The 21,919-nt window shown below is 35.7% G+C and overlaps 1 protein-coding gene and 1 pseudogene across 1 annotated transcript; both read right to left on the bottom strand.

Annotated features, from left to right (window-relative positions):
* Window positions 1-7,448: 7,448 nt before the first annotated feature.
* On the bottom strand, window positions 7,449-8,632 carry LOC148923531 (uncharacterized). The gene is made up of 2 exons (XM_089061525.1): window positions 8,164-8,632; window positions 7,449-7,957 (listed from the first exon to the last, which is right to left on the bottom strand). Exons 1-2 carry the CDS (start codon window positions 8,630-8,632, stop codon window positions 7,449-7,451), a joined length of 978 nt encoding a protein of 325 aa, XP_088917651.1.
* A 4,372-nt stretch (window positions 8,633-13,004) lies between these two features.
* LOC125206547 (putative pentatricopeptide repeat-containing protein At3g49142) lies at window positions 13,005-15,223 on the bottom strand (annotated as a pseudogene).
* Between the last annotated feature and the right edge of the window lie 6,696 nt (window positions 15,224-21,919).

Genomic DNA, 21,919 nt, shown 5'->3' with positions numbered 1-21,919 from the left:
TGTCTAAAAGAATTTGCCACATCATGCACACTAACAAACATGTGTTATCAAGTAGATAGAGTTCCATTAACAATTTGAATACCATCATCATCATTCTTCACAGCATTGTGACCAATATTGAAAAGGTTAAGAGAGTTTTGGTCAAAATGAAAAAGTCTGAAATTTCAACATCAATGTAGCAGGCTTCATTCACTTCCGTTTCCCTTTCAACACATGTTATCCTCCACAGTTGTCAGCAATGCTGCAAACAAAAATGAGCATTCAACATAATACCAAGGACCTAACTTTAAAGAAATTAAAATATCAATTCAAATCATATGTAGATCATATTTGATAAGGGGCTCACATATAAACATAGAATAGACCTAAACTCAATCCCAGTTCATGTCTTCAAATAAAGATGTTACACTAGGACTAGATCTGCACAAAATAATAAAAAATTTAGAAAAACATATACAAAACTAAAAAATAAAAAAAAAAAAGTGGAAAAATACAACCAAGCTTACCTAGTCGAGGAACTTTATTGTTGAAGGTCCTCACCACGTCCAAAAGTAACTCAGGGGACATACGCATAATCTCATGATGGTTGCTACGATTGCTACGTTGGCCTTTTACATTCATCTGTTAGTGAACATGTTCATAATCTTCAAAATTAACATTAAAATACCAAAAATATAGAATATAGTAATAATTATATAAATGGTACATACATGTACGGTGCAATTCCTCGAAAATTTCAATTGATCAATCGAAAGTCGGTATGAATTAGGGCTGTAATTCAATACCGTGGTCAACTGTTGACTGCCGTTTTGAGCCATTTGAATCCAATTATGATCATTAAAAAAGTGTTGATAAGAACGCCATTTTAGATCCTCAAAAATCAGCCGAAAGCAAAATAGCATAAAACAATATACGTCACGATCATTCCAAATAATTGGAAGCCTCATGCTCCAATTTCTTTCAATGGACATAACACCAAAGTTGGGTGATAGACTACAAAAAGAAAGTTAGTGTTAAGGAAATTATTTGATAAGAAATATTAGAATAATTCTGTAAAAAATTAAGTATTACCCAATACCTAGTTGGTCCAAACAGACTCGACACTCCTTCACAAGTCGAGGAAGCTTTGTTGCTCCAGCAAACGGATATAGGAAAAAACCATTTCATCAACTGTATAAGATGTCGGATGTCTTGTATTTGATGAGTTATGAGATATTGACTTTGTAGTAAACACAAATTTGGGTGGTCCATCATGTTGAACAGTACATCCTGAGAAGGATCGTCCCCTTTGCCCTTTACAGCAACACCATCCAATAGATTCTCATGATATAACTTGTTCCAATGTATAACTCGAAGTCCAACAATGACAGGACCAAAGATTGTTCTAAAATCATCTTTTATGTCATCCCACCAAAGTGAGTTATCACTTCCCCTATGATAATGTGCAATCGCTCTCTGCTTCTTATTTCTATTCCATGTAGTGCCTAGTAGTTTCGTTAATAAAAAGTCATGCAAATTGAAACTAATTTCTTACGCCAAAGCATAATCATTTAAATCATCACAGAGCTTATACTTCAAAGTTTCTGAATCTTTGATAGAGCTGAAATCATTTTGAATGTTATACCAATCTAGATTTTTTCTAAAAACAGTGGACATGACACAATTTGAAGACCTAAATGCATGTTTAGAGGTCATGCAAGTTTGGCCCAAGTAGAAAGACGTGTCAGGAGGATTGTTGATTACTTCGTAATGGATTATTGGGCTGCAATTAATTGGCCGTATACCCTTTTTGTGATCTGACCTCGGAGGCTCCATTGAGTATATGCTGAAAATGGATTGTAAAATAACAAAAAATATGTAATCATGTTGTAAGATTAGTCATGTTCAAATCAACCAACACATATGAAATTCATTAGCAAACTAAGTGCACAAATCCACTTGTCTGCATTCTATAACAAAACACTAAAATGATCTAATTATCATCTCCATTAAGTACAATAGACATTGTTTGGTGTGCCTATTTATGTTCCAACATATGAGGACCACAAAAACAATGTATGTTAGGACGTGTTTCATGTATAGTTCTAGTAATTTTGTTTACTCAAATTTCTCTATTTTGCTTGAACAAAAATTATGGTGGCTCTAAAATAATTTATAGAGAGGAAAATTCAGACTATAATGCAAATGAATTATGGTTGATTTCAGATTGAAGTTCTAGATTCAAATATACATAGAACATTAATTAGCAAGGTAACTATTTTTAGGGATAACGTTTTCTTAGTCGCTTAAGAAGTAGTAAAACAGAGAAGATATGAATTGCATGCAACAATAAAATGGCCTAGAGAGTAATAAAGCTCATGTATAAGTGTTGAAAAGACACATCATGATTTTCCCTGTCTAAAAGAATTTGCCACATCATGCACACTAACAAACATGTGTTATCAAGTAGATAGAGTTCCATTAACAATTTGAATACCATCATCATCATTCTTCACAGCATTGTGACCAATATTGAAAAGGTTAAGAGAGTTTTGGTCAAAATGAAAAAGTCTGAAATTTCAACATCAATGTAGCAGGCTTCATTCACTTCCTTTTCCCTTTCAACACATGTTATCCTCCACAGTTGTCAGCAATACTGCAAACAAAAATGAGCATTCAACATAATACCAAGGACCTAACTTTAAAGAAATTAAAATATCAATTCAAATCATATGTAGATCATATTTGATAAGGGGCTCACATATAAACATAGAATAGACCTAATCTCAATCCCAGTTCATGTCTTCAAATAAAGATGTTACACTAGGACCAGATCTGCACAAAATAATAAAAAATTTAGAAAAACATATACAAAACTAAAAAAAAAGTGGAAAAAAAAGTGGAAAAAAAAAAGTGAAAAAAAGTGGCTCTAAAATAATTTATAGAGAGGAAAATTCAGACTATAATGCAAATGAATTATGGTTGATTTCAGATTGAAGTTCTAGATTCAAATATACATAGAACATTAATTAGCAAGGTAACTATTGTGCAACAGAAAAAACTTCAAAAGCCTTAATTAGTTAGTAGGATAGGTAATCTTTTTTATGATTCAAGACAAGAGAACGATGAGATGCTAACCTGTGAAAGAGAAGGCAAAGAACAACAATGGCGCGATATCCCTTTGCCCGAAAGAGAGCGCACACAAATAAAGAGATTGAATGTCTTTCGAACTCAAATGGAGAGAGGTGAGGAGAAGGATACCAACAGCTGCATCAGAGAGAGATTTAGTTACACGTAAAATACCTAAGATAATGAAAACTAAGAGTATTATAACTTTTTATTAAGGTTGTGCACACACATCAAACTCTACATCCCTATCAAATCTATAGAAAATATATAAATATTGGCAATTTAGCAAATTAGATAATGAATGATAAGATAAAATACTAATTATATACAAACATTTTTATTCTGGTTGTGCTCTAATATTTATTAGTGAAGTAGTTGGGAATCTGTTATAGGTAAAAAGAACTATTATATGGAGTGAAAAACAAAAAATAACTAATGAAAATAAACACAGAAGCAATCCTCTTAACGAGGCAGTGGTCACAAAATTTGATACAAAATTACACAGACTAATTGATAAAGACTGCAAATTTCATTGGCTAGGAATAATAATTGAATAACAAAAGATAAACTAAATCTAAAAGGTTACTGCTACTGCCCATAACAAATTCAAATAAAAAAAATTCCCTAGCAATTGATTACAATTCATCCTTGTGAACTTGCCACTTTTAATTATCGAATTAGAAACGATATCTCTAAATAATAATAAGGATTAATATGTAATATCTTAAAATTTTTGCAGTAGCTACCCACTTATGGTATTTACCCTAAATTTGGTGTTGTTTTATTAAGACCATCTCCAACCATACACCAAAAATGAGTTTTGGTGTAGAAATCTTATCCAACCATACCCTAACTCAAACTCATTTTTTGTGTTTTTTGTGAAACAACACCAAATATGGTGTTACTGCAAAAATTTTGTGAGACAAAAACTCAAAAATGGTGTAAATTTTGAATTTGGTGTAAATGGTTGGAGTAAAACTACTTTTTGGTGTAACATATACTCAAAAATGGGGTTAGATTGGTGTAAATGATTGGAGATGGCATAAGGTACTGAAATCACACCTTTCAATTTGGAAATTGCCGCGAATTATACGGCGGCGATGACGGAGGTTGCAGGTGGTGGTTTGCTGGGGTTTAAGGAAATAATGAAGAAGTGATAAAGGCTGGGGTTTGAGGAAATGGTGAAGAAGTGATAAAGGGAAAAATTGACAAATGAATATTGGAGACTGAAATTGTTGTGGGCAAAACGCAAAAAGTAATTCATCAAACGGCAGTTGACTGTTTAGAGGTACTACTTGTTGGATTATTTGATTCACAAAATATAGGAACACTCAACAAGGATGAAATATGGAGGATAAGTATTTGTAGACTTCTCACAGAAGGATTACAAAATACACACGAACAAAAGTGCTTCAGCACTACAAAGATTTCTTCTCTCTTTCTCTCTTTCTCTCTATGAGCTACGGCTCTTTCCTCCTAACTCTCACTCACAATTCTAACTTGATTGATTATTACATTGAACTGCTACTACCCATATTTATAGAGATTCAAAGATGGATAAACTAGTCAACTACTGCTAGCTACAATACACATCAACATAACGTGGCTTCATTAGCTTAATTAGGAAGAAAACAAATGTAATCCACTAATTCCACCGCCTAATAGATGTTAATGAGGTAGATAGGTTGTGGCATCCTCATGACCAAGGATTACACCACTATGATAAGGTGGTGATGCAGCACCTTCATCACCATTCCTTAAATGTGAAGAAATTGAGTTTACTAATTTCAACATCCCCCCTTAAGCTCAATTCTTCAAGGTTTTCATGCCGAGCATGAATTTCAATCTTCTAAACACATCCTGCTTTAATGGCTTCGTAAATATGTCTGCAATTTGATCATGTGACTTGCAGTACACTAACTCCACATCATTTTGGTTCACGTGCTCCCGAATAAAATGATAACGAGTATCAATGTGCTTACTTCTTTCGTGGAGCATCGGATTTTTTTGCGAGTGCTATGGCAGACTTATTATCAACACATATCTCTGTCGGGCCTTTTTGCGTGAATCCCAGAAAACTTAGTAAATTCCTCAACCAAATGCAATGGCACACAGTTGAACTTGCTGCAACATATCGGCTTCACATGTTGAGAGTGTCACTATAGCTTGCTTCTTGGACGACCAAGTGAAGACGACATCTCCAATATAAAAAAAAGTAGCCGGTGGTGCTCTTTCTTTCATCTAAGTCTCTTCCCCAATCGCTATCCGAATAACCAATGAGCTTAACTTCTTGATTAGAGGGATAAAGTATACCTTCATTCAGCGTACCTTTAATATAGCGAAAAATCCTCTTGGCTGCATTCAAATGAGACTGTGACGGCGTTTCCATGTACTTGCTGATTATTCCAACTCCATAGAGAATATCGGGCCTAGTGCACGTTAGATATCGTAGACTTCCAACGAGGCTTTTGAAGTAAGTTGGATCCACTTCTGCTTCACCATCATGCTTCCTCAATTCTTGACCAATCTCCACGGGAGTATTAACGGGATTGCAAGACTCCATTTTGAACTTCTCCAAGATTTGTTTTGCAAATGAATTTTGAGAGATAAATATCCCATCTTCCTTTTGCACTACCTCAATTCCCAGAAAATGTGCCATCAAGCCAATGTCCGTCATCTCGAACTCCTTGATCATGCTCTTATTGAATTTATGAAACATTGCTTCACAATTTCGAGTAAAAATTAGATCATCAACATATAGGCAAATAAACAACATGTTACCTTTAGCATCTTTCTTCAAGTATAGAGCATATTCATATGGGCACTCCTCAAAACCATTCCTCAGAAAATATTCATGGATTATGGAATTCCAGCCGCGAGGTGCTTGCTTGAGCCTGTACAAAGCTTTCTTCAATCTGTAGACTTTATTTCCGGCTCCTCGTTTTACATAACCTTCAGGTTGCTCCACATAAATTTCTTCTTCAAGAAAGCCATTTAGAAATGCAGACGTCACATCAAGCTGATAGATCTTCCAATTGTGTTGAGCGGCTAGTGAGATAAACATTCTGATCGTCTCAAGACGAGCAACGGGAGCAAATACTTGACTATAATCGATTCCAGCCTTCTGCTTGTATCCTTTCGCCACCAACCTCGCCTTGTACCTTTGCACTTCACCGTTGGCATTTTTCTTTGTTTTGAACACCCATTTTACGCCAATTGTTTTTCGACCTTCTGGCAATGTCGTCAACGACCAAGTATCGTTTTTCACAATCGCATTGATTTCCTCGTCCATTGCAATCTTCCATTTCCTATCTTGCGCAGCATCTGCATAAGCAACTGGATCAGCATCCATAAAAAAACAAATAAGATTCACATTTTCCTCTCCAGCTCCATCAACTTCTTCAGTAGCTTCGTATATATCATTCAGATTGCGCATTCTTTTTGGCCTTCCGACTGGACCTTGAGATGATGTTGGTGAATCTGGCTCTTCTACTTCACGTGCTTCTTCTTGCTGATCAGGTACAATATCTGACGAGCTTGCAGCTTTCTTATCCTCCCAGCTCCATGTTTGATCTTCTTCAAACACCACATCGCGACTTATGATCACCTTCTTCGTGAGTGGGTTATACAATTTGTAACCCATTACTCGATCTTCATATCCCACGAAGATACACTTTTCACCTTTGTCATCAAGCTTGATTCGTCGAGCTTCAGGAATTTTGGCATAAGCAATACAGCCAAAAACTCTCAAGTGTGCAAGACTGGGCTTGAACGAACTCCATGCTTCTTCAGGCGTCATGTTGCGAACACTTTTGGTTGGACATCGATTCAAGAGATACACTGCTGTTGCGACAGCTTCAGCCCAGAATTCTCGAGGTAAGTCCTTCCCTTTCATCATACTTCTCGCCATATCAAGAATTGTTCGGTTCTTCCTTTCAGCAACACCATTCAGTTGAGGAGTATATGGAGGAGTAAGCTGGTGAATGATTCCATGCTCCTTGCAAAACTTTTCGAACAGATCGGATGTGAACTCGCCACCTTGGTCAGATCTGAGAACTTTAATATAGTGCCCACTCTGTATCTCAACAAGAATTTTGAACTCTTTGAAAATATCAAACACTTCAGATTTCCTTTCAAGAAATAAACCCAAGTCTTTCTGGAATAATCATCAATAAGTAAAAAATTACTGATTACCTCCATTAGAAACAGGCTTCAGAGGACCGCAGACGTCTGTATGAACGATCTCCAACGGACGTGATGCTCTCCATCTCATTTCTTTAGAGAAACTTGGTCTGTGATGTTTTCCCAGTATGCATCCTTCGCAAACATCTTCAGGATGATCAATATACGGCAAGCCTTTCACTATATTCTTTGTAGACAAGCTTTAAGCCACCAAAATTCAGATGTCCAAGACGCAAATGCCATAACCACGATTCATCTTTAACAATAGCATTCATGCACTTCAACATATCATGTTTCACATTCAATGCAAATAATCTATTTTTGGACATCTTCACACAGGCAACCAAATTACCACGAGCATCATTGATAGTAAGGCGGGAATTCTTGACAATAACATCAAATCCTTTCTCCAGCAATTGACCAAGACTCAAAATATTACTTTTCATGGCAAGCACATAATAGACGTCATATATAAAACCATGATTTTCATTCTTCGGCTTAATCAAGATGTTACCTTTTCCTTGAACAACAACTTTTGAGAAATCTCCAAAGGTCACGTCCCCATAAGATGTCTCTTTCAGCTCTACGAAGAGTTCTTTATTCCCGCATATGTGATTGCTTGCTCCAGTGTCCAAGTACCACATGCTGCACTGATCACCTTCAAGTCCTTTGTGAATAAAAAGAGAGGTTGAAGTTACATGCTCATTATCGTCTCCACCATCGGCATAATTGACTTTTGATTGGTCCTGGTATTTTCGGATATTGGACACTCATAACTGTAATGCCCGAATTCGTGACAAGTATAGCACTCGACATTTGCTTCATCAAACCCTTGTCGATTATAGGTTTGAGAATAACTGCCTCTATACTGACCTCTTCCTCGTCCTCGTTGTCCATAAGAATTTCGACCTTTGCCTCGATAGGTGAAATTCTGTCGTCCTCCCTCGTTTTGATAATTTTGGCCTCGTCCTCCTTGGTTATGGTAATTCTGTCCACGTCCTCCTTCATACTGGTAATTCTGGCCGCGTCCTCCTCGACCACGATAACCTCGGCCTCGGCCTCGATCTCGGTTGTATCCACCACGTGATGTCCCAGGCTCAAACTTCTTGTCTTCTTGGATTGACATCTTTGCTTGTAGCATATGCTCAAGTGACGGAGTGGTCTTTTTCTTCATGCGTTGCTCGTGGACTTCCAAGCTGCTCTTCAACTGGTCGATGGACATGGTGTTGAGATCTTTTGATTCTTCGATAGCAGCAACGACGTGCTCAAATTTCGACGTCAAGGAACGAAGAATTTTCTCAATGACACGAACATCTTCAATGTTCTCCCCTTGCCTTTTCATTTGATTTACAATAACTAATGTTCTTGTGAAGTAGTCTCAAATGCTCACCGTGTCAGACATGGCCAAACTTTCAAACTCACCACGTAGGATCTGCAGTCGAACTCGTATCGCCTTATCAACACCGGTGAAAGCATTCTTCAGAATCTCCCAGGCTTGTTTCGACGTGGTGGCTGCACTTACTTTCTCGAACGTGGTTTCATCAATACCTTGATAGATATTGAATAATGCCTTCTTGTCTCGTTTCCTTGCATCTTTGAGGGCGTTTTTCTGGTTGTTCGTTAGGGCATCGTCGGCTTCTTGGGAGGCAGGTTCGGTGTAGCCGTCTTGAACAATATCCCACAACTCTTGTGATTGCAACAAGACTCGCATCTGAATACTCCAATTTCCATAATTGTGTTTCTCCAATTTGAGAATTTGTGGTTGAATCATGTTCAACGTTGCCGCCATAGGTAGGATCGAGTGGCTCTAGATACCAAATTTGTTGGATTATTTGATTGAGTGGCTCTAGATACCAAATTTATTGGATTATTTGATTCACAAAATATAGCAACACTCAACAAGGATGAAATATGGAGGATAAATATTTGTAGACTTCTCACAGAAGGATTACAAATACACACAAACAAAAGTGCTTCAGCACTACAAAGATTTCTTCTCTCTTTCTCTCTATGAGCTACGGCTCTTTCCTCCTAACTCTCACTCACAATTCTAACTTGATTGATTATTACATTGAACTGCTACTACCCATATTTATAGAGATTCAAAGATGGATAAACTAGTCAACTATTGCTAGCTACAATACACATCAACATAACGTGGCTTCATTAGCTTAATTAGGAAGAAAACAAATGTAATCCACTAATTCCACCGCCTAATAGATGTTAATGAGGTAGATAGGTTGTGGCATCCTCATGACCAAGGATTACACCACTATGATAAGGTGGTGATGCAGCACCTTCATCACCATTCCTTAAATGTGAAGAAATTGAGTTTACTAATTTCAACACTACTGTAATAATGCAAAAAAAATCGAAACTTAATCCTGGAAATTGGCACCAATAATTTTTAAGATACTTTTAAAGTTTGAAGAAAATACTATGCCGTTGATTATACTCTCTCACCTTAAAATTACAAATTTTGGTAAGTATTAATATAAAATTGATGAAATAGTAAGAGAGAGAAAAATACTAGTAATTAAAAGAATACGTAGTATTAATGAATAGTAGAATATGCAGAAGGGTAATATATGATGAAAAAGTTTTCAAAAATTTAACGGTCAACTTGATTTGATTAATGAATTAATTATTAATATATAGACCAAAACATAGACTAATAGCATATGACATGCACACGACATGGAAAAATTAATTTTGAATTATGAAGCAATTCATTCGATTCAATCGCAACGTATTAATTTTTATTTTGCTCTTTCTCGACCCATCTCTGACTAGATATATCGTATTGATAGTGCATGGATGTTGGCGTTAAAAACGACATCAACCAATCTAGAATCGAATGATATCGTAAATAAAACTGCTCTTTTATATTTAGCATATATGGCAGTATTTTCTATATCAAAACTAATCAGATAAAGTATTGTTGTAAATTGAAAGAAATAAATGTAAGTAATAAACATGATATTTATTAATAACTCACACATACAATGGCTTGAGTACAGTACTTGAAGAAAGCGAAAAAAAAAAGGACTTTATAAATTCAATCGACAGACGATAGTGCATAAGACTATAGAATACCAACAATAATTAAATTAAATCCAGTTCAATGACAATCTAGAATATTAAATTAGAAATCCAAAATACTACTACTTTTAGTATCTAAAAGCAAAATTCATTTTCAAACATTCCACTATTATAATGTAGCAATTAGTATTGTTTTCCCCAACTAAGTCTTCTAAACTAAAAATCGGCCCTTTGGAGTACAAAAATTTGGCAAAAATCGCCCCAATTGATTAATTGATGTCACCTCTTAAACTTTCATTTCGGTCTATTTTTATGGTAATTTCTCTCATATTTTTCCTCAATTTCCATTCCTACTTTTCTTTAAAAAGCAGTACCCCGTCCCATATTTGCACTTTTTTATCTTAGCAGCATAAATTTGAATATAAATAATTAATGTAATTAAATTAGAAGTTTAGGACCATTCACTTTGCCTTTCTTTAAATATTATTTATATTTTGTGTGAGCGTGTAGGAACACATTTTAGTTATACAAAATCAAAATAAAGAGATTAATTTTGTTAGATACACAAATTGATACTCTGTAATAATAATCACTGTTCCCAATCCAATGGTAATAATACATCAAAAATGATCATTTCTGACAAAACACATAAACACACGATTCAATCATTCTATTTGTGGCAAACACCAATCTACTTAAACAGAATCTGGTCCCAAGTAAAACCTTTCTAAAATGTTTTTCAATTTCACAAGTCAACCTAGAGTAAAAAAAAAACCTAATGCAAATTATTATTAATGATCATTATATTTTTATGTGTAATTAACTATAAATGTAATACTAAGTCTCAATAATTCAATCGATCAGCATACTATACAACAAAAATAAGAAAATGTGGTCATTCTTTCTTGATATATTTTGCATATTTTGGTTTAGAGACCTTTCATTCTTGGCAAGGTATGTTTCCTGATTTGTATTCAAATTGGAACAATAAGAGACATAACAGCATATGAGACAAAAGAACTCCCATAAAGTTTAAGCATCTTTAATTATAAACACATTTATTTCGTATTAGTACTAAATAATAAACCCAAAATAGCTATTCTTTTTTACTTCATAGTATTGCTGCTCTATTGAGACACATATACATATATTTATAAGAATAGAGATAATCTGTAGAGAAATGATAGTATGTTCTTAGGTGAGCACTACATGACAACTTATATATCAGCATAGCTTTTGGGATATAAATTAAAATTTGACCACTAGTATTAAATTTCATTAAGAGCCACTCTTCACTCTCCAGCCTTTGACATAAAGAAGCTTGATTTGGTAAATCATTGTCATTAAATTTTAATATAGATGGATGTAACCAAATATTATTGAGAGAATACACGAGACAAAAATTGTAGAAAATAGACTTCTATATTGTTCTGCACACATACATGGCTCCTAATTTGATTTTGTGGCTATTGTTGTTATTTGAAAAATAATGATGCACTCTTCAAAATCATTGACAGCAGCATACGTAGTATTCTCCAAAGTAATGATAAATAAAATTTCATTAGCTACATGAAATAATGATTTAACCAAATCTAACCAACTTTTTCTGCTATTGGCCCTAAAGTAATTTATTAATATTGGTAAGATTATTGTTTTACTCAGAGTTAGAGAAGATGTACGTAATAATTTTGAACAGTTAAGATTTTGCTATTTTATTTCCATCTTTAAGTTGAAATCATATGAATATAAAGTTTCGAAAATAGTTTGGCTGGAGTTTCAATATATGTTTATCGAAGCAAGCAACTAATGGGATTTGTGATCAAATGAAATGCTACATTCAATCTTGAAGTGCCCTTCAAATAAGTTCGAAAGACTTTACTTATTTATTCATTTATAAATTACTATTAAATACTACTAGAAAATAAAGTAAAATTCATAGTTAAAGTTAAACGAACTACAATTTCTCACCAATACATGTATTAATAATAACTCGTATCCTTCGATACCATTGATATGTGATGGATTTCTTCTATTTATCCTTGCATACTCGGTAAACAAATATTATAGAAAGGCAAAATAAGCATCGATATGTTGAGAGTCAATCGAATGAATTGCTTCATATTTCAAAATTAATTTTTACCATGTTGTGTGTAATGTCATGCTATTTATATGTGACTAGTAATTTATTGTATCTTTTTACATATTTTTTGTGATATTGCTATAATAGCAAGATCACTGTCCGCATGCTGCTGATTATCCTTATTTTAATTTGTCATCCATGCTTTTTATTTCTAAAGAGCTTATCGCACAAAATTTCGTATTTATAAAATTTTGTGCGTCTTTTGGTTGTGGCTTTGAGAACTTCGTCTGTGTACCTTCAATTGTTCGCCGTCACCAAAATAGCCAGATTGTTATTTTACTACCATGAAGTTAGAGATGTACAGAAAACAAGTTGAAGCAAAATAGAAAATCGTTTAGGGAGATTTTTCCCTACCGGTTTGGAGTTAGACTTCGACTTGTTGCTGCTATTGTTTGAGACTAGAGATTTTTCCTTCTGCTGTTTTTTGGGTCGTCAAATGAATACTTGAGAGTTGCTTTTGTGAGTATGTATTCTACCATTGGAATTCTTGAAGAGGATAGCCGACTCATTTAGGGTCGTCTAATGCAGAAACTCATGTAAGCGACACAAACTTCCAACATCCACTAACTATACAAGAAAGGCTACTGAATACTTTAGAGTTGCTTTTGTGAGTATGTTTTCTACCATTGGAATTCTTAGAGTTGAATGATGAAATCATAAAACAGAGGTTCTTGATGTCGAATGCCTTAAGGTGACTGAAAAGGTTCACTAGCACACTTTATCAGGTTATTTTCTCGGACCCTTTAACTGAAAAGGCGACAAGCACACCCTCAGCCATCTCCCATCTCTCAGAAGCTGCATATATATCGATAGAAGCATATAGTGATGAGGAAGCTCAGTTATGAACTCCAACACTTTTTCTGTCATATAAGTATCAGAGTTGGTTCTACATGCTCCCAGCAGCGACCCAAGGATCGCGTCATTTGGCTCCATATATAGGCATCCTCAAGCCTCCCTGCTCGTCCCAGAAGATCAACGAGACACCCATAATGCTTCACACTGTGTTTCACTCTGTATCTCTCCATCTTTGAGAATGACCACAATCCCTCTTCGACTAAACCTCCATGAGCACACCCTGATAGAGCAGAAAGGAATGTGATCTCATCGGGTCTCATGCTCGACTCCTCCACTCCATGGCCTTCCAAGCATGGGCGGACACAGTAAGGGAGAGGGGAGGGCTTAAGCCCTCACCCAATTTTTTGTTTTTGTTTTTTTCTACTGTAATTTTAATTAAAAATTTCAAAAAATACGTTTAGCCCTTCCCAAATTGACGTTGTTGAAGAGTAAAATATCGAAATTTGAAGGTAAAAAAGGGCTGAATTGAATTTAGAAATCAAAAGTTGCGGAGGTGAAGTGAAGAAACAATGGCTGCATAGTTTTTAGAGAAGAAGAAGACTCCACTTTTTGAAATGGATTAAACAATAGTATTATATTAGCACCTAAAAATGTCCTATTATTGAGTACACGTATTATTTTCTTCTCAAAATGAAATTTTTATTTGGGGAGCGAGTATACACAAAAATTCTAAATTGCCAACCAATTAATAATTTCAAAGAATGAATATTGACCAATTCAATAAGTAGTTTACGTTATTATTATAAGTTTTGTTACTCTTATTCTTTAATAATTGATTTTTGCGTGTTTAATTGAAGATTTAAGGTGGGGAGATTAGAGATATTTTAATTGGACTTTCAGTTTAGTTATAATTTGTGCATAAATTCAATTTACAGTTGTCGGTTTGATTGGATAGATAATATTCAATTTTCTATTTTTTTTTTCTCGTCAGTATTATTAAATTATACAATTTTTTTTTTTTTTTATCATTCTTAATTATCATTCGAGGATAAGAAAAAGAATGTGTAAATATGAATTGTTTCATTCTTTTAATTAGGTATTTGCCAATTATTTTCTTGCAATAAAAAAAAATATCTATGCATTTTCATAGATTTATAATTGTGATATGCTATTACTTCAAAAAATATATAAAAAGTTAACAATTTTTTTGGAACCAGATTCTACTTTTTAATATGCACTGTCTATTTATTAAATTAATAAAAAATAAAGTGAAATATATATAAGTAATTTTAAAATAGAAAAGTGCAAACAAAAGTATTTTCTTAAATAACATATATACATATTACTGTAAGAAATACTCGTTTCGTCTCTCATTATATGTCCCAATATTTTTTTTTGTTTGTCCCTTATTAATTGTATCATTTGACTTTTACTACTTTTATTAATGGATTTCAAATTCAACTAACTAATTTCTCTCCCATACCACTAAAATTTTTACCTCACCTTACTTTATATTTCTTAAAATCGATAACGGATCAAAGTGTGACATATATTGGTGAACGAATGGAGTATATATAATGGAGCCCCTACTGAAAAAAATTCATGCGTCCGCCACTGCTTCCAAGTTGCATAGTTCTTTGCCAATGCCTCCTCAAACACCAGCCTAGCATTTCCTAGATCTCCACATTTTGCATAAATGTCGACCAACGAGGTAACAACGAACTCATTCAACTCAATCCTGCTTTTAAGAAGCCTCTCATGAATCTCTCTGCCAATATCCAACATCCCTGCTTGAGCAACACTTACAAGAGTGACCTCATCCGGTTCAAAAAGGTCTTCTTACATCCTCGTAAAAGCATCCATCACTTCACTAAACATCCCATTATGTTCATATCCAGAAATCAACGAATTCCAAATCACCAAATTCATCAAACTCATCACGTACCCTCCAATCATCGCATTTCAAGAGATTAAATTTCTATCAGGCATTTCGTCGAACTAGGATCAAAATCGGTGAATCCATAACAATCGAAGCTTCCGAATTCAACTGTTATATTAAGCACAGATTTTTTTTCAAATTCCTCTATGAAATTGAATCAACCACCAAAATATGGGTAAAAATCGATCTTTAGCTGGAATTTGGGATTGGAGTGAAGCAGGGTTTCGAATTTTCGGAGAATCAAGTAAAAAATCAGAATGATTTTGGCCCCAAAAACGGAATGATGAGTATAATTCAATTGGTAATATAGGGTTTATGAGAGATTTGGAATTGGGGAACAAATGAATTCTTGAATCTACACATCAAGGTGAAATTAGTATAGATTTTGGAGAGTGAAATTATACATTGACTTTATCTTGACACATTGACTTTATCTTGTCAAAATATTTAGAATAATATGTGGGAATCGAGCCTAGGGGTGGGTCGATACGATATATCGTATCAAAAACTTTGTATCGTGTATCGTATCGAAAAGAATTTCATATCGTTATCATATCGAAAGTTTCGATATATCGAACTTTCGATATAAAAAAATTTCATATCGTTATCGTATCGATATTTCGATATATCGTATCGAAATTCGATATATCGTTAAATATCGATATATATCGAAAATTTTGATATATACCGAAAATAAAATATCGATATATATCGAAAATATCGATATATCGAAAATTTTCGATATATAGCGATATATCGAAATTTTCGATATATATCGTATTTTCGATATAAAACGATATATCGCGATATAAGGAAATTCATATCGTTATCGTATCGAAAACTTACGATACGATATCGTATCGTATCGAAAATTACGATATATCGAAAATTTGATAATTTTTTGATATTTTTCAATACGATACGAGTGATATATCATTTTTTCGGTATTTTTCCCCCGCCCTAATCGAGCCTGTCATTATTTAATGTTTTTAAAAGCATCGTTTATTTCTCTTAAACAATGACCATTTTTATTACTTGTTGATTGAACTTTTACGTGTATAGAATTTGACTGAATTTTATTAAAAAGCACTTTTATGTGTTTATAGGGGAAAAAGCACTTTATAGTTTTGACAATATTTATTAGTACTTGATTCAACTTTTACGTATATATAGAGGAGAATAGTAAACAAATTTATTTATAGTTGACAATTTCACTTTAGAATAACTCTTAAGCAAATGAAATGCCACGTTCGAACTTAATACTATATGGCTTCCCTTAGAGCATCTCCAATGGTACATAGGCCAGCAATAGGCCAGCAATAGGCTAGTCATTCTCTCCCCTGCCACGTCAACAACACTAAAAATTCTACCTGCCACATCAGATTTAGGCCAGCCATAGGCCAGGCGCAATAAAAATAATTCAAAATATACTACATTTACGGAATTAAAATTACGATTAAAATACGGAATTAAATTTACGAGACATATACGGGAAAATTAATCCATTCCATTAAAAAAAAGTACAAAGATTTTTAAAAAAAAAGTACATGATTTTTTTTAAACAAAAAGGGCTTCCACACACGAGTCCCGCCACTCTCTACTCCTCATCGCCGTCGTCGTCGCCGCCGTCCTCGCCGTCGCCGTCGCCGCTGCCGCTGCCTCCACCCGTGGTATCTGAGCCCACGTCGGAACCCGCTAGCCGTGCCCTCGCGATTTCCAAATCAACCCGCATGCTCTCGAGCATCGAGTGAAGAAACATCTTCTCCGTGGGGTCAGTGGCGGTCCTCCAATCTTGGAAGACCTTGTACATCTGATCCCGCGTATGGTTACGCGAATGGAGAGTGTACTCGAGTGGGGCGGGTGGGAGGGCGGAGGACTGGACCTCGCGGGCGATAGGGGGGATCCGCCCCTCGCAGCCCGTTGCGCCCGCTTCTGTCCAACCGGGCGGGGGCGACCAGCAAATGAAGGAGGGGATGGAAACTCCTCAGCATCCGGGGGGAGATCGTGGGATCCGCCGCTGCTGCCGCTGTAGTCGCTGGTATAGTTCAGCCTCTACTTCTTCAGCCACCCAGCGTCGCACCCCGCCCGGAACTTCTCGAAGTCCTTCAGCAACAAAAAGCACTCCCAGAAGGTGAACTCCTTGTACGTCCCCGCCAAGGGGAACTGACTCTCGGCTATCCTCCGGGCGTCGTCCTCATTCTGCCCACTACTGAGCTGACGGAGGGCGTTGGCGTACAAATTCGCAAAACGGCCCACCGCGGCCCTGATGCGCTCCCACCCCTTCCGGACCTCCTCCCCGCTGAAGTCCTTCCCGTGCGGGCAGTGCCTCCTATAGGCAGCTCTGATCTTCGTCCACATGTTGACGACCCGCTGGTTGTTCGCAACCAGCGGATCGTCGCACACCTCCAACCACCCCCTGGCCACCCCGGCGTACTCATCCTCCGTCCACTTCCTCCGGCCAGGGGTGTCGTCAACAGCGGGCTGCGATGACTCGCCGACCGCCTTGGCCTTCCCCCTCGTCTTCTTCTTCGGCGCGGCCCGCCTCGCTGGAACGGGAGTATCCGGATCATGGAGATCGATCCCCATATCATGCAATGACAGAAGGTCATCGCCAGTGAACTGCGTCTCCACTGAGGTCAACGTGTGAGACGAAGCCGTCAAAAAATCAAGCGAGGGACGATATACCGTGTCCCCTCCCGGTGACCCCTGCATCCCGGGATGCATACCGTGCTGCATCCCCCCCTGCATCCCGCCCTGCCACATCATCCACAGCATCTGCTGCAGCATCATCTGCTGCTGCATCTGGGGCATACCCCCCACCCGGGCGCTGACTGCCCGCCGCTCCCCTGCCCCCCGCCCGGCATCCCCCACGGCATACCCCCCTGGTTCCCCCCCTGCATCCCCCCCGGCGCACTGGCCATCATCCCCATCATCTGATTCCAAGGGATGTTAAACCCCGGGCCCATCTGCCCGCCCATCTGCCCCCATCCAGATCCCACAGGTACCGTGGGAGTCTGAGATCCACTCGTCGCTGGACTGGACTCGTTGTTGTGATCCATCGCTCGATGATGCTCTTGTACAGAAAGTTAGAGAGAGAAAACTCGTTAAAACAAGTGGTGCAAATGAAAATGAAACGAAAATCGTGTTTATATAGGTTTTAAAAAAAAAACAAAAAACAAAAATCGGCGCTGGCCGATCGGGCCGCCACAATGGCGGCTAGCCGATCGGCCAGCCCACGCCGGCCCGCTCGCCGATTTCGCGCTGGCCGCCTCCAATGGTTCGGCTAGCCGGTCGCTAGCCGACCATTGGAGATGCTCTTATATGTTCATTTATAAATTTTACTATCAAATAAGTACTAGAAAATAAAGCAAAATTCATAGTTAATTGAACTACAATTTCTCACCAATAAATGCAATATTAATAATGTCATTTCATCTAAATCATTGATATATGATTGTTTCTTCTATTTCTCAGTACTAAGGCAACAGTATATGATAGACGCCAGCAGTCCGCCAAGAGCAACAGCGAAACCTAAGACAATACCGATTGTAACTAAAATAGGTTTTTTTTTCGGTCATCGACGTTTCGTAATTAGTTGTTGTCATTGTTACTGCCGGCGTCCATTGACCACCAATACAACTATATGCAGCCAGAGATGTAATGAGAAAGAACAAAATGAAAATCGATACACTGAAAGTGGATCGAATGAAATGCTTCATATTTTGAAATTAATTTTACCTTGTTGTGTGCATGTCATACTATATATTTATATGTGATATGCCCAATAATTTATGGTGCGTTTTTGTTAATTTCTTAAGATATTGCTATTATAGCAAGATCACGACCTACGTGCTGCTTGACATTTAAATTGATGACTAAACATGTGTCTCAACACTAATATTTACTATCAATATTAATGTCACTTTATGTTAAGATTGGCAGCATTTAAAACTTGAAAATAAAAGCATGAATAGAAATTAAATTAAGAAATTACTTTCCTAAATAACGATTATAGCCAACTCAATGAAACAAAGAAACAACATCTACAAACAAAAGAGCTAAACCGGCCCCAAGGAAAGAAGGAAACAAAAGCTCAAATCCAGAAAAACATAAAACAAAACTGACAAAACAAATCACACAACTAGTCATCAGGACCATCAAGTCGGGGCAAACACCAAACAAGGAGCGAGAGAAGGGACATATACCCACACCAATGTGTTCATCTTTTGTGTGGTCTTATTGCCCTTTAATTTTTCTTTACTCGTTTTTTTTTTATCCCCCCTTTCTTTTTCTCTTTTTCCACTGCCCCTCTAGGATGTAAAATATATCTCTTCTCACCATCCCCATAGTGTATGAGACAAATGTATGCATTTCGATTAGGATCGTATTCTATGGTTACGATAATCATAGTATTCATTCCTATGGAAATGGGAATGAAAAACAAGAGATAGACGAGTAATTGATGGAATTACGAACGGGGTTGGTATCATGAGTTCTTTGTAGGAGAAAGTATAAAAAATTTAGGGGGTGGCCGTATTTCTTCTTATCTTTTCTTCTATTTTTCTTGTGTATCCGTTTGAACAGCAAAGGGCAATTAATCAAGTTCGACAACGGGTTTTCCAACAAGCCTTGCAAGAGGCTCAATTGGGATTTTTTTTGGAAATTGGATGGCCCACATTTTGATGTACTAAGTACTTGCAGTTTATTTCTACGTGGATTTTTTCGGCTATTAGCCCTAAAGTAATTAATATTGGTAAGATTATTGTTTTATTTAGAGAAGGTGTATGTAACAATTGTGAATAGTTAAGATTTAACTATTTCATCTCCGTCATTAAGTTGAAATTATTTGATTATAAATTTTCGAAAATAGTTCTGGTTGAGTTAAATTTATTTGTAAAGCAAGAAAGTGAGCAATTAACGGGATTTGTTATTTAAGGGTCCTTTAATTTCCTTATAATTTTGTAAAAATGAAAATTTTTATTACATGATTGAACTTTTAATTACGTACGTACGTGTGTATAGGGGAGAATAGTAAATAAATTTATAGTTTTGACTTTTGACATTTTACTAGAGAATTGATCAATCAACAATAGATAGTAAAGATAACTCATCAGCAAAAAGAAATGCTACATTCGATCTTTGTGCCGTGTGCTTCAAATAAGTTCATTAGAATCTACTTATTTATTCATTTACTATCAAATTACTAGAAAATAAACAAATTTCACGATTAAATACTACTATACTAAATCATTGATACACGAATCATTTCATCGATCTTATGTGACACCTTAAGCAATGCCACAATCCGGCAGCAAGACCAAATTGATTCACTATGTTCATAGTGAGAAGGAGCAAATTGAGAGTGAATAGAATAAAACTTTCATATTTTATGTTAATATTACCATGTCATACTAGTATTTATAAGTGATGCATAATTTATTGTGCATTTCTATAATTTTCTTAAGATATTGCTATTATAGCAAGATCACGGCCACGTGCTGCTGATTATTATAATTTCATAACTAAAACACGCGACACGAGGTTGTTATCAAGATTAATACTATCACTTTATGATAAGCAATTAACACTTTAAAATAATATGAATAGTAAACTAAATTAAGGAATTACTACTTTCCTAATTTAAAATTAAAATTGGAGATATCAAATTTCTACGAGAATATGTAGACACAATTACAAATTTAGATAAATTTTACTATTTAAATAAGTACAATTTGAAAAACGTTAAATTTTTTACTAATTCGTCGAGTTAATAACAATTAATTATAAACACATTTATTTTGTAGAATAATGAATAAACCCAAAATATTTATCGAGGCAGACACACATAACATATGTATAAGTGGCCTTTAAAATTTTAGGTTGAATAAGACCAATTTTATTACTCCATAAAGTATAAGAGTATTTTTTAATATACTAATGCCCCCTATAACGAATAAGTGGAAAGAAATCATTAAAATGATTTGATTGAAAAAACTATGGTAAATTATTATTGCATAGTGGTAAATATGTGCTATATTAATTCATTTTGAATTAATTAAGACCCATGAACTGATTTAATTTTAAGTATGGAATAGCTAGAAAATCTAATTACATAATTTATGACCGACTAATTCAATGTAATTTTTTGGACTCTCTCGCAACCTTAAGTAGGTTGTAGAAAACATTCATAGCATATGATAATCATAATGATATGTTTATTCCCCGTTAAGGAATTAAGGTGTTTATTTAATTATGTTTGAATTGGTGAACTCAGAGTACATTGTTGTTAGAGGTCCAAATTTCTTCTTTAATTGATTTCTTCCTCAGATTTATTCTCCCAAATCCTCGTCGTGGCGACAATGACATTGTACCCAAAATACGAAAATTGTCTCAACTATCTTGGGAAGTGTGTATTAATGGGTGGCTTATTCAAAATGGAAAACAAGTGAAGGTTACTTCTCAAGTCTCAAGTTTCTACAAATGTTGTGGTTTTGACTTTTGAAGATTGAATTGTGTCACTTTCCGCTTCTCCAAGAGCTTCATCTTAGTGATTTACACTTTAGGGATTCCATCCCAAAACTAAATTTGGGAGATAGTACTAGTAAATAAATTTGTTGATAGTTTTGACATCGGACAATAACAGTAAATCCAATAATAGCTACTACTAATGATACGATCATTCCTAAACTTATAAGAGCAGCTTCATTTGTCAT

Source organism: Salvia hispanica, chromosome 6 (assembly GCF_029641045.1).
Source record: "Salvia hispanica isolate PSC_SH4W2 chromosome 6, Shi_PSC_v1, whole genome shotgun sequence".
NCBI lineage: Eukaryota > Viridiplantae > Streptophyta > Magnoliopsida > Lamiales > Lamiaceae > Salvia > Salvia hispanica.
The sequence above is the reverse complement of the archived record's forward strand: the minus strand, read 5'-3'. Positions and strand labels throughout refer to the sequence as shown.